Source organism: Physella acuta, unplaced genomic scaffold (genome assembly GCF_028476545.2).
Source record: "Physella acuta isolate Inbredline_101_S28 unplaced genomic scaffold, ASM2847654v3 ptg000260l, whole genome shotgun sequence".
In the NCBI taxonomy this organism is placed as follows: Eukaryota; Metazoa; Mollusca; class Gastropoda; family Physidae; genus Physella; species Physella acuta.
This window is the reverse complement of record NW_026731779.1, coordinates 52,888-64,985: the sequence shown is the minus strand read 5'-3', so window position 1 is coordinate 64,985 and position 12,098 is coordinate 52,888. Positions and strand designations below refer to the sequence as shown.

Genomic DNA, 12,098 nt, shown 5'->3' with positions numbered 1-12,098 from the left:
ACACTAAGGGGGTGGCAACTCGGGATATAGACATGAATTTAAATCCATTATTAATTCCTTAAACTTTAAAAAAAAATAGAATAGAATCTCCTAGAAAAAAGAATTGCGCACCAAGTGAACTGTGTATATTAATAGTGCGGAATACGAGTAGGCCTACTTTATAAATTTACTAGCGTACCCGGCCCCCGCGCGTTGCCGCGGGGATAGAAGAAAGTTTGACGAAATATATTAGGATTTCACCAACGCTTTATCAATTATAATTATATGTTCTTAGACGCGTGACCTACTTTTCTAAAACCTTGAGCGTACATTAATTAATATGGTAGAACACACTTCGGTGAGCGCCTCTGTGTAAGAGCGTAGAGGGGCGCTCTCATGCCCCCCCCCCCCCGATTTCACTACCGCATAGGCGCGGCGTACTACCCTGGCTCCTTAAAACTAACAGGCGTCATCGGCCAAATAGCATCCTGTTAATAAAGATGCAGATTTTGTCATTCGCTAAAGTGACACAAATGATCAGGATTTTTTCTTTAACACGTAAAAAAATTATTTGACATGTTTTAAGTATCAGTGTGACTGATGCAATATGCTAGCGTTACTAATGGTCTATTATTAGATGCTCGATCTCAATTTCTGACTGGATTGTCTAATAATATATGCTTATTGCATCATTCGCAAAGTGACGAAACTCTACAGTAGGCTCCTCATATTCAAAATGTTATTTTTTCATCTTTCGCAAGGTGATGAAACTGTACAGAAGGAGTTCCTCGCGTTACAAAGTTATTTTTAGAAGCCTGTTGTAGTTTTACCGCTGAATATAGTAGTACTCCTTACTCGCAATGCAGGACGCTCGATTAACGGATGCCAAGTGCCAACATAGTCGCTCTAAAACTCTGGGCGCCAAACCGTGTATTGACGAAAGTTGTACCCTATATGTCGCCGCCCATAAGAAACTTTAGTTTTCTTTTTCGCAGAAATATTCTCGGAAGTATTCCCATCTACTCCCTAAAGTTTCATGGTACTCGGATGAACCGCATCCGAGTTTTATTTTTTATAAACCGTGTATAGAGAAAAAAAATCGCACCCACCCCCCACCCCGGGGACGCCGCCCTTGCAATATTAAACAATATTTTTTTGCAGAACCCTACCATTGAGTGATCTAATCATCTCCCCAAACTTTCATGGTACACGGATGAACGGTGCGAAACAGAAATTTTATAAACCGTATATAGAGAAAAATCGCAGCCTCCCGTGGTGCCGCCCTTGCGAAATTAAAAATTATTTTTACAGAACCTTTCCCTAGAGTTTTATAATGAACTCCCCAAAGTTTTATGCCTATCGGATAAACGGTGTCACTGCAATTCACTTTTATTATTTTTATATACCGTAAATAGAGAAAAATCGGACCCTCCCGTGGCGCCGCCCTTGCGAAATTAAATTTTTTTTTTTTACAGAACCCTTCCCTAGAGTGTTATAATGAACTCCCCAAAGTCTCAAGACTATCGGATGAACGATGTCAAAACAAAATCGACTTTTATTTTTATATACCGTATATTGAGAAAAAACAAATTGCGCCCTGCCGGGGCGCCACCCCGGCGAATTTGAAATTTTCTTTTCGCAGAAACCTCCCTAGAAATATTCTCAACAACTTCCCAAAGTTTCATGCCTATCGGATGAACGGTGTCACCGCAATTCACTTTTATTATTTTTATATACCATATATAGAGGAAAATCGCACCCTCCAGTGGCGCCGCCCTTGCGAAATTAAAAATTATTTTTTTACAGAACCCTTCCTTTGAGTGTTATTATGAACTCCCCAAAGTCTAATGGCTATCAGATGAACGATGTCAAACCAAAATTGACTTTTTATTTTTATATACCGTATATAGAGAAAAACAAATCGCGCCCTGCCGGGGCGCCACCCCTGCGAATTTGAAAAAAAAATTTCCGCAGAAACCTCCCCAGGAATATTCTCAACAACTTCCCAAAGTTTCACGGCGATGTGATGAGAGGTGTAGTAATGCATAGAGGACAAACACAAACACACACAAACACACATACATTGCTTTTTATATATATAGATATGCATTTTTTTTTGAGAAATCGAAGTAGCGTAAATTACTACTTCCGGTCAACGGAAAATTAGATCTTTTATTTATATTTTTACTTATTATAAATTCGAAATTTCGTTTATCTATCTGATATACTACTCAAGTTATAGGCATTTGAAAAACCATAAGTTGAATATGTTCCACTTCCGGTTATCGGAAATCGCTGAAAAGTTGATACAGAACTACAAATTTGATATAATACTTATATATGAAATTTCATCAATCTAGCTGCAACGGTACTCAAGTTATCGTTTTCAAAGACACACACACACACATGCACACATACATGCAAAGAAACAGACATACGGACAGAATTTCAAAGCTTAGTTTTTCCAACACTATTAAGCATAAAGTGCCGAAATTTTTATAAATCTGCATTTTATAATTTTTGCCCGATCGAAATAAGTCTTCCATACTCCGTATATGATGAAGTAATGAGGTGTACACCTGTGAAAACTGTCAAAATTTCATGTGATTTTTTAGCACAATTTCAATACATCACGATTTCGGCACCCACCCCTCTGATATATATATATATATATATATATATATATATATATATATATATATATATATATATATATATATATATATGTATATTTATTTATATATTTATTTATACATATATTTATATATATATAATATATGTTTAAAATATTTTATTAGACAACCATTTTATTTAGTAACGACCATTGCTAGGATAACTACCTCCCCACTCCCGATGACACAATTTGGTAGGCCTACTATGGACACTGCAATAGTTTAATGTTTTAAATAAATGAAGGAAACAACATTATTAAAGAAAGTTATTTGTTACATCTTCATTATAAATTTGTAAAGCCGTATAAATTGAGCTCATATCTTTAAAAAGCCTGTGCCAACTTATATCATCCTGCAGTTCTGAATGTCACTGTCAGAAAGTTTACAAAATGTATAACCAAAGCCATCGCATATAACAAAATGATAAACAACACCACATTCCTGTCTAGATCCCTAATGGCTATATGTCTATAAATACTAAGGCCTAATTCATATTTTTTTTTAATATTTAAGAATTGAAGTGATGAAATTTCCGTTGGTTAACTGGCTTCTTTAGGTCTTTTATAAGCCTGACATGATTTTCAATAAACACAGTAGGAATACATTTCCATACTATATTATAGTTAACTATATCCAAAGTTAAGATACCCTCCAGGATCTAACAGTCAAATGGCAGTGGAAATAAAGTTCTCCTGTTTTCATGACCTAAGTAAATCATTATGAAGGGATAGTGTGATCAGTTCTAAACACAGCACCCTTTACTTTCCTAAATACAAGTCAGGTATCCTTCAGCGCTAAATGGACTAAGGGGTCAGAACTTGAGTCTCAAGCCAAGCTGCTCGATTTATCCTTTAATCTTCAACAAGCCTTTTTTTTTTACTTTGAATGGTTCTCTAGAAGTTTTGTATCATTGCCTAATACAATACGCTGCATACATAAACACCTTCTATCATTGTATAAAATTACAATTTAACCTACCATAGGTATTTTATTAAATGAGGTTTTGTTCGAAAAATTATACAAGGCATTTTTTTAAATTGTGTTTTTTATTTATTTTTTTCCTATATGCATTTATTAAACAAATTTTGATAAATACATTTTCAACTAGTGCATAACAACATCAAACAATATAATCTAAAAATATGTATTAACATAATTAACAAATGTATAATCTTTTAAGTTTTACCTTGAAATAAAACCATTTTGTCAACACACCATATTTTGCATGAAAAATATAAATTTTCAAAAAGAAAAGAAAAGAAAAAAATCACATGATTACTTGTACAAACAAAAATATTCAACATTTTATGTTTACAATAAAAAAAATTATTTTAAGAAAAGCACATATATACAAGAGATTTTAAACCTGTGAAACCGGTTTTGTTACCTGATTAAAAACAAAGATAAATGTGAGATCAATAGTTGTATTAGTATTTTAAAATGTAAATTAATCCCTGATCCAGTCATTAAAAAATATTTTAAAATGTGTAAAATCCAATGAAATGTTATATTTGATTGCACAAATGAGGGTTTTGTTTCAAGTACTACCTCCTCATTTGTTGAGATTTTATTACGACTTGAGGTAAAATAAAACAAAAAAATTTGTTTTACCAACATTGTAACAATAAACGAGAATGACCACCACAGCTAAATAATAAAAGTCAGTGTAAAAAAAAAATGTTGTGCCAGGTTGGCTTTTGATTTGTTGAAACTTTACTTGTACATCCAAGCAGTGACAGTTGCAATACCCTTGCCACTTCTGTCTTCATATTGTACTTCATCAGTGCTAACACACTTTAGTCTGAAAAAAAGAGTAACATTTTATTTTACTATTTGTGTAATATTAATTATCCTGGATTTTACTGGTTTTACCATCAACATGCTATTTTTCTTAAATCAAAAACTGAAATATATTAATAGTAAAGTATAAATTGAAAAAATAATTGTAATTTGTGTTGGGAATTAGAATGTTCTAGAATTAAAAAAAACAACAACTATCTGCAATTTCCTAATGCATTAAAAACAAAAGATGTTAGTACCTATGATGGAGATGATGCTCCAGTCTTTCTCTGTTCCAGCTTCCGTCTTTGGAAGCAATGACAGCCACACCGTGAGGTTTAGTTATTTCCCACAAACGAATTAGCCAGGCTGAGGATATAAAGCAAAATATTTTAATACTTTAAATATAATTTTAAAAAACTACCAGTAGATTCAAGAATATATTGGAAGAATTACTTATAAAAAGTGTTATTTGTTTACAAACTGTTACCTTTAGGGTTTTGAACTCTATCCAAATGGGTAATGAGAACAAGGTCATGGCTTTCTATTTCATTAGGAACCCAGGTCAACTACGAGCAAAACACAATTAAAAAATCAACTGAATTAGATTCAGGATGTCACATCATAAAGATAAGAAAGATAACACTTTGGCAATAATACATGTGCACATTTCTCACAACTAAAGCAGTTGGGAAGCTTTACCAAACAAAAATTAAAATTATCCAAATTATCTTTTTAAAAAAAACTTTCAATAAACAATAAAAGCATAAAATCTATATGGTTTTGGATAAACTGACATCAAATAATTGGTAAAAAAAAAATCACTGCGTGATTCTATCTACTATGGACAATATAAAATGTATGAAAAAGAAAGGGGAATAAATTGTACCTGTTTAAAAATGATTCTCTCCATCTTGTATTCATCAAGTTTAATGTTTTTTCCATCCTTGAAAGTCAGGCATCTTCCGGACTGAAGGCGAATGGCAGCATCAATTAGTCTGCCACACATTTCTACACCAAGAACCTAAAGGGAAAAAAATGTGGTTAATTAGAAATAGTTTTACTTCAACACAGTATCAAAAGGGATAATGTAGCAGTGGATGTTAAGATATTTTTGGACTGGTCAAACTAGTTTTGGACAAGTATAAGTATGTATATCTAATAAATTAAATTTTGAGCTTTCTTTTATAAAACTATTGAGGTCAATAAAGTACACGTTCCTACCTGCTGAAACAGTTTGCTTAATTCAAAAGATCCTCGTCCAGTAGCCGTCCCCAAATGTACAGCAGATTTTGTGGGGACCTGGAAATTTGTGCAGTAGTTTCGACAAAGATTAGAAACTACTGCAGCAAAACTATCACGGAATCCAAATTCAAGCTCAAGGATCCCTTCAAGCGTTTCTAAAGTATCATAGTTGTACACAGCATTGGTGCTCTTCACTCTTTGCACACTCAAGTTGTTGTCCAGATAAATCTTGTTGGCTTACAGAATAAAAATAAAAATTCCAATTTAAATTTTTATTTGCAACAACACTTTAAAAATAAAATGTAATAAGCTTAACATTTTAAGCTGATAAGTACTGAATAATACCTTCAACTCCAGATCCAAGAACAAACACCTCATTCTCTACAACTCTAGCAGGAAGGTCAACTTTTCCTGATTGTTGACTTTTAGCCAATCTAAATCCACAATGTTGAAAGAAGTGTCTTCGGAAAGCATAGCGGGCAAACCTTGATGCCTCATCTCCAGTAGAAATCCAAGATCCTCCCTAAACAATTGAATAAAAACTGCATCAGAAAGGATTTGAAGTCTTCATTATTTCCCTTTATTATTTTTCCTGACTGATTTTTAAATGAACTCTTTTTTTAAATTATTATTAATGTTATGTTTAAATAGAAATAAATATTTTGGATTTAATTTTAATTAAAATGTACACATAAATTTAATAGAACAAAGACCGTTTTAGGGAATGTTTTAATTTTTAGTTACATACCAAAATGATGTTGTGTTTTCCATCAAAACAGGGAGAGGAAAAGTCATCATACAGGAAGTGGGTATGGAATCCAGTCAAGCCATTGAAATGATCCTCTACCCACTCCCAAACATTGCCAAAGACATCATAGAAACCAGTGTTACTTGGTGGGAACAGGTTGACAGGCTGGGGAAGTAGAAGGGGAATTATTCATAGACTGAAACTAATTTACTAATTACTACAAATATTTTCTTAAATATACAACTTCTATTCTTTTTTAATAATGCTAATTTAAAATAAGTGTCTTAATAAAAGTTTTGCAATTCATCAAAATGAATGATTCAGTACAAAATATAACACAACATAGGAAAACTGCAACATAACTACTTAAATGGCATCTATAAAGGAACTTCCTGGCTAATGCTATTGGAATTGATTAAGGTTCCATGAACTTACTGTTGAGGAGCCATATTGGAAGTTGAGGTTAGCATTGATTGTCTTTTGAAATATGATATCTGATGCAGTGCCCTTACTGGCTGGAAGCTGTGGAGGAGATGAGATCCAATGATAAAGTCAGTGTTATTCTATATGGATAATATGCAATCTTACAAAGAAATCAGAAGGAATTTGTTTTCTGCATATTCAAATAACAGAAGAATGTCAGTATTCAAAACTGATCAGAGTTTCTTCCAGGCATCTCTTCGGGGGGGGGGGGGGGGGGGGGGGGAGACAGGACCCCCCTCCCAAAAAAAAAAAATTACCGTCCCCCTCCCAACGAAATTAAATTTAAATATTTTATATAGAAAATATATACTTTTAACAGTGTCCGACCCCCTGAAGAAAGTCTACCGCCCCCCGAAAATTTCAAGTTCCCCCGGAGAAAAAAGTCTGGGATAGAATGTACTCTACAGGCTGAAGCAACCAGCTGTGTTTGATTTGATGTGGATTTTAAAAGATTTTTTTTTAAAGAAAAGACAATTTTTTATTTATTTGCCTGCTAAACAATGTTTGAAAATCTTACTAGGTTTCTTTTTTCGATGATTATATGATGATCATACACAGCCAATACATTTCTTTATTGCACTGTTGTTACTTATTTGTATAAACGTTTTTGGGGAAAACTCATAATTTTCAATTAATAGCTTTGTTCCCAAAATAAAGAGGTATAGCTAGTACTGATTTTTCCTTACATAACTAGCCAAATAAAACTCTTTAAAATGTACAAATATAGAATTTTTAAAATCAAGCGGAACCAACTATCAGCTACATGACAACAAGGAACAAAGCTTTACCTGTGGTCCTCTCATGACATGGTGTTCAGCTTCGACAGGGAGACGATAGCCTGGGCCCTTCCACTTGCAGAAGGCCTTTGCTTCATGGTAGTTTACCTCAACTGGCCAGTCCCATGGCATTTCAATCAAATCAAACATCACTCTTAACCTTTAGAAAATATGTTGTTTTTTAAAATATTCAATCTTTAATTATTTAATTAGAATAGCTATTGGACACAATGATGAGATGAAGAAGATCATGATCTTAAAGAAGATATAAGAATTATTAAGCTTAAAAGTCCATGTAAAGAAATCATTCTATATGTGTGATGATACAAATTGCACTGCCATTGGGAGCTTTTTTTTTACAAAAAATACCATAAAATAGACCAACATTTATTTAAACAATATCTAAATTATGGCTTTTGCCACTTTTTTAATTAAATAAACATTTAACTTGAGACAATGTGGCGGAGCCCCCCCGAAGAGATGCCTGGAAGAAACTCGATTTTTATCTGCCCCATGAAGATCAAACTTACTGATACACTGAGTGCTTTGGTTTTTTGTGAAGTGGCCCATCATTAATTTCATCAGACAGTTCATAGTTTCCTTGGCAGTGGGAATAGGAAGCCAAATCTGAACCACAGCCTGATTTGCAGCCTAGTGATTCATTTAAATTAAGTTACATCATTATAATCACATTTTAAAATTAAATTAAAAATGTAGCTTTAGAAAAAAATAATTGCATAAGTTGAGTGTTCAAACATGATTTGATTACATTTATAATGAGAAATTCATGATTTGAAATAAGCTCAAGCACATTTAGAATTACTGATTTCACAAAAAATGTGTTTATAAAATGCACACAGATAATTTAGTTAGTATCATTATGCTAAATCTTATAGTGATACTTTCATTAAAATTTTCAACATATTATTTCCATCTCATAATAGCTAAAATAAAGATTTAACAGGCTTTATCCACCTTGATTGCAAGTCCAAAATGTTGGGTGTACAGCCTCTCTGAATTGAACCCATTTCCAGCCTTCCTCAGTCCAAAAGTCACGGGTCTGATATCCACCATCTTCAACAAACTTTAAAAACTCAGCATTAGTAATCAGGAACTGGCTGGCTTCAAAGGGTGGAACTCTGAATAATAACAATATCAATAATGATTTTTTGTTAACACATTTTAAAAAAATGTTACAATTTTCTGATGCAAGTAGAAAAGAATTTTTAAAAAGGCATTACCTAATAAATTATTTATCAATTTTAATTACTATGTAATAATTAAAGTGAAGACTCACTTGCATGTGACCTCCCCATACTCATTGTCCCAGCCGTAAGAAGGGAATTCTGTTGGCTTGCCGAGAGTGACCTCCATGGAGGCTGCAGTAATCATCTTGTTTTTTTTCACAGCACAATCTTAAAATTTTCAAACAATATTTTGTTCCTTTAGTTTTTAAATGAATGATATACCTGAATACAGTTTGTATTTTTGCAATTAATACATACCATACATTTAAATAAGATGTGTATTTATTTTATTTAAGCATACAAATACATCCTTACCATAAATCAAAATATTTATCAAGGATAAGATTATAGTTGTTGGATTGTTTCAATGTTAATAAAATCTCTAACAGAATGAAAACTTAAGTTAATAGAAATAAAACAAGGTATAACACAACAAGGTATGAAAAGTTCTAGTTTTTAAATAGTTTTCATACCAGATTTAACAGGTCCATATCTCCAGCCTTCTGGTCTAACCACCAGCTCAATAGGAAGTTGTCTGATTAAAACAGAGGAAGTCTCCAGGTGGATGCGTTCATGCTCCATGCCCATCATGAGGGCCCACTATAACACAAACAGTGAGAAATGTTACAACTGACATCAACAGTGAGAAATGTTACAACTGACATCAACAGTAAGAAATGTTACAACTGACATGATGGCCCACTACAACATCAACAGTGAGAAATGTTGCAACTGACATCAACAGTAAGAAATGTTACAACTACACGAGGGCCCACTACAACATCAACAGTGACAAATGTTACAACTGACATCAACAGTAAGAAATGTTACAACTGACAACAGTGAGAAATGTTACAACTGACATAAACAGTGAGAAATGTTACAACTGACATGAGGGCCCACTACAACATCAACAGTAAGAAATGTTACAACTGACATCAACAGTAAGAAATGTTACAACTGACATCAACAGTAAGAAATGTTACAACTGACATCAACAGTAAGAAATGTTACAACTGACATCAACAGTAAGAAATGTTACAACTGACATCAACAGTAAGAAATGTTACAACTGACAACAGTAAGAAATGTTACAACTGACATCAACAGTAAGAAATGTTACAACTGACATCAACAGTAAGAAATGTTACAACTACACAAGGGCCAGCTACAACATCAACAGTGAGAAATGTTACAACTGACATCAACAGTAAGAAATGTTACAACTGACATCAACAGTAAGAAATGCTACAACTGACAACAGTGAGAAATGTTACAACTGACAACAGGACCCACTACTACATCAACACAAAGAAATGTTACAAGTGACATAAGGGCTCACTACAACATCAACAGTGAGAAATGTTACAGTCTTAAATCTAAATGCAGAGCTCGCAAATCAAGAGTGGACCACGAACAATCATAGCATACTCTTTCCCATCATCTGAGCCTATTGGTAATATCACTTTTACATAGGGGAATAACATACCCAAGGGCTATCCATTGTTATAGGCAGCTCTAAAGTTGTTTCATCAATGACCTTGAGGATCAAATTGCGAACGACCCTGCGGTATTCAACAACCTCGCTGACCGGAGGCCACTTGTAGCTTCCACCCATACGGTAATTCTCCTAGAAAATTTAAAATACATTAAAGTTTATGAACTGTGAAAATTAGTTGTGTTCACTTCTAAATAAATTGAAATGATTGTAATGATATAATCTGTAAACTTACAGTATCATCCCAGCTCATTTCATCAACTCCAGTTTCAAACATAGTTTCAAATTCCAGATTTACTCTTTCCTGAAAGAATAGATTTAATATATAATTATAATTAAGGATTCACATCAAATGCTCTATTTAACTATGAAGAAGAGAGCAATTATATTACACTCTGCTTAGAAGATCAGATCAAACTCTTCAATACATCATAACGATTAGAAGACAATACATCTGTTTGGATATTTCATTGCTAAACAAACAAACAAATTTAATAACCAGGTCTAAAGTTAAAATATTTTGAGGAAGGTAATAATAATTCCTCACACGGTAACTCAAAAAATTATTGTATAAAATCACCTTAATGAGACCAGCCAACATTAACTTATTGACATAGACAGCTGCAGTGTGTGCATAGTAAAATATCAAGGGCAACCTTAGACGGTCAGGGCACTTGTAGAACACAGAGTCATCTAATTTGTTAGAAGTCAACATGGTAAAGCAAGGTAAGCAGCTATAGATTATTAAAGCAGTTTTTACTTGATTTAAACATTTTCAAATTTCATTTTGAAAAACTTGTCAAAAATGTGTTGTTTTTTTTTAAAAAGATTGTACTAACCTTTCAACCCAAGAAAGATGCTCTCATTTAGATCATAACTGTTGTTGAAATACTCAATGATCTTTCTGAAAAGATATTTGAAAAACAAATTGTTAATAACAGTTTACAGTTAGTCCACCCAGCTCTAATGGGTACCTGACATACATTAGGGAAAATAAAGGTGCCTGGGCATTGTACTGACCACACTATCCTTTGATAGGCAGAGGTACAGAAACAAGTGAACTCTACTTCACTTGCCCCATGGACCATCAAGTTTGAAAGGGAACTTCACTTTTTAAATTAAAAGCCATTACTGAACTTCAAAATAATGTGAATTTTTTGCTAAATAACCTCAATGAACTAAAGCATAAATCAAAAAAATGTTTTACATATATATCACTAATGGAAGAAAATATTTTAAATGTGTGAAATCATATTCATAAAGCCAAACATACTCTTTGGTACAAGATGAAAGATCAATTGGAGTTAAGGATGAAAAGACTTTCTTTCCTGTAAGTACATCCATTTTCCTTCTGGATGGGTTGATCTATGACCAGTTTGTGTAGTCTAAAAGTAAAACAGAACAAAAGAATATATATTCTCATGGAGTCAGAATAAAATATATATCATATTCAAAACTACTACTACATAATTTTAACCAGACTCATAAGGGGGACTGGCTTCAATAAAATGCAGTTGCTTCTGTTTTTCTCTATGTAGTTAAGCTACCTGGTCTCATCATAAAGGAGAACTTCTTAAACACTTCTTTCCAATTGTGAACTCTCGCCAATAAAATAGTTTGGTGACATCATCATCAAGTAAGTTGAGGAATAATTTTTGTTTTGTTTTGGGG

General features: G+C 33.1%; 1 protein-coding gene across 1 annotated transcript; it reads right to left on the bottom strand.

Annotated features, from left to right (window-relative positions):
• Positions 1 to 3,689: 3,689 nt before the first annotated feature.
• Positions 3,690 to 11,823, bottom strand: LOC131938943 (hercynine oxygenase). The gene is made up of 18 exons (XM_059297188.1): positions 11,701 to 11,823; positions 11,267 to 11,331; positions 11,008 to 11,120; positions 10,663 to 10,731; positions 10,419 to 10,559; positions 9,403 to 9,529; positions 8,980 to 9,097; positions 8,658 to 8,821; positions 8,213 to 8,333; positions 7,695 to 7,842; positions 6,859 to 6,945; positions 6,424 to 6,588; positions 6,021 to 6,198; positions 5,655 to 5,911; positions 5,320 to 5,454; positions 4,921 to 4,999; positions 4,691 to 4,799; positions 3,690 to 4,452 (listed from the first exon to the last, which is right to left on the bottom strand). Exons 1-18 carry the CDS (start codon positions 11,769 to 11,771, stop codon positions 4,365 to 4,367), a joined length of 2,235 nt encoding a protein of 744 aa, XP_059153171.1. The 5' UTR covers positions 11,772 to 11,823; the 3' UTR covers positions 3,690 to 4,364.
• Positions 11,824 to 12,098: the final 275 nt, after the last annotated feature.

Coding starts and splice junctions, on each gene's coding strand:
- LOC131938943 (XM_059297188.1), bottom strand. CDS start 11,771: ATGGATGTACTTACAGGAAAGAAAGTCTTTTCATCCTTAACTCCAATT. Junction 9,098..9,402: donor ATATGGACCTGTTAAATCTG/GTATGAAAACTA, acceptor GAAAATTTTAAG/ATTGTGCTGTGAAAAAAAAC. Junction 7,843..8,212: donor CCAAAGCACTCAGTGTATCA/GTAAGTTTGATC, acceptor TATTTTCTAAAG/GTTAAGAGTGATGTTTGATT.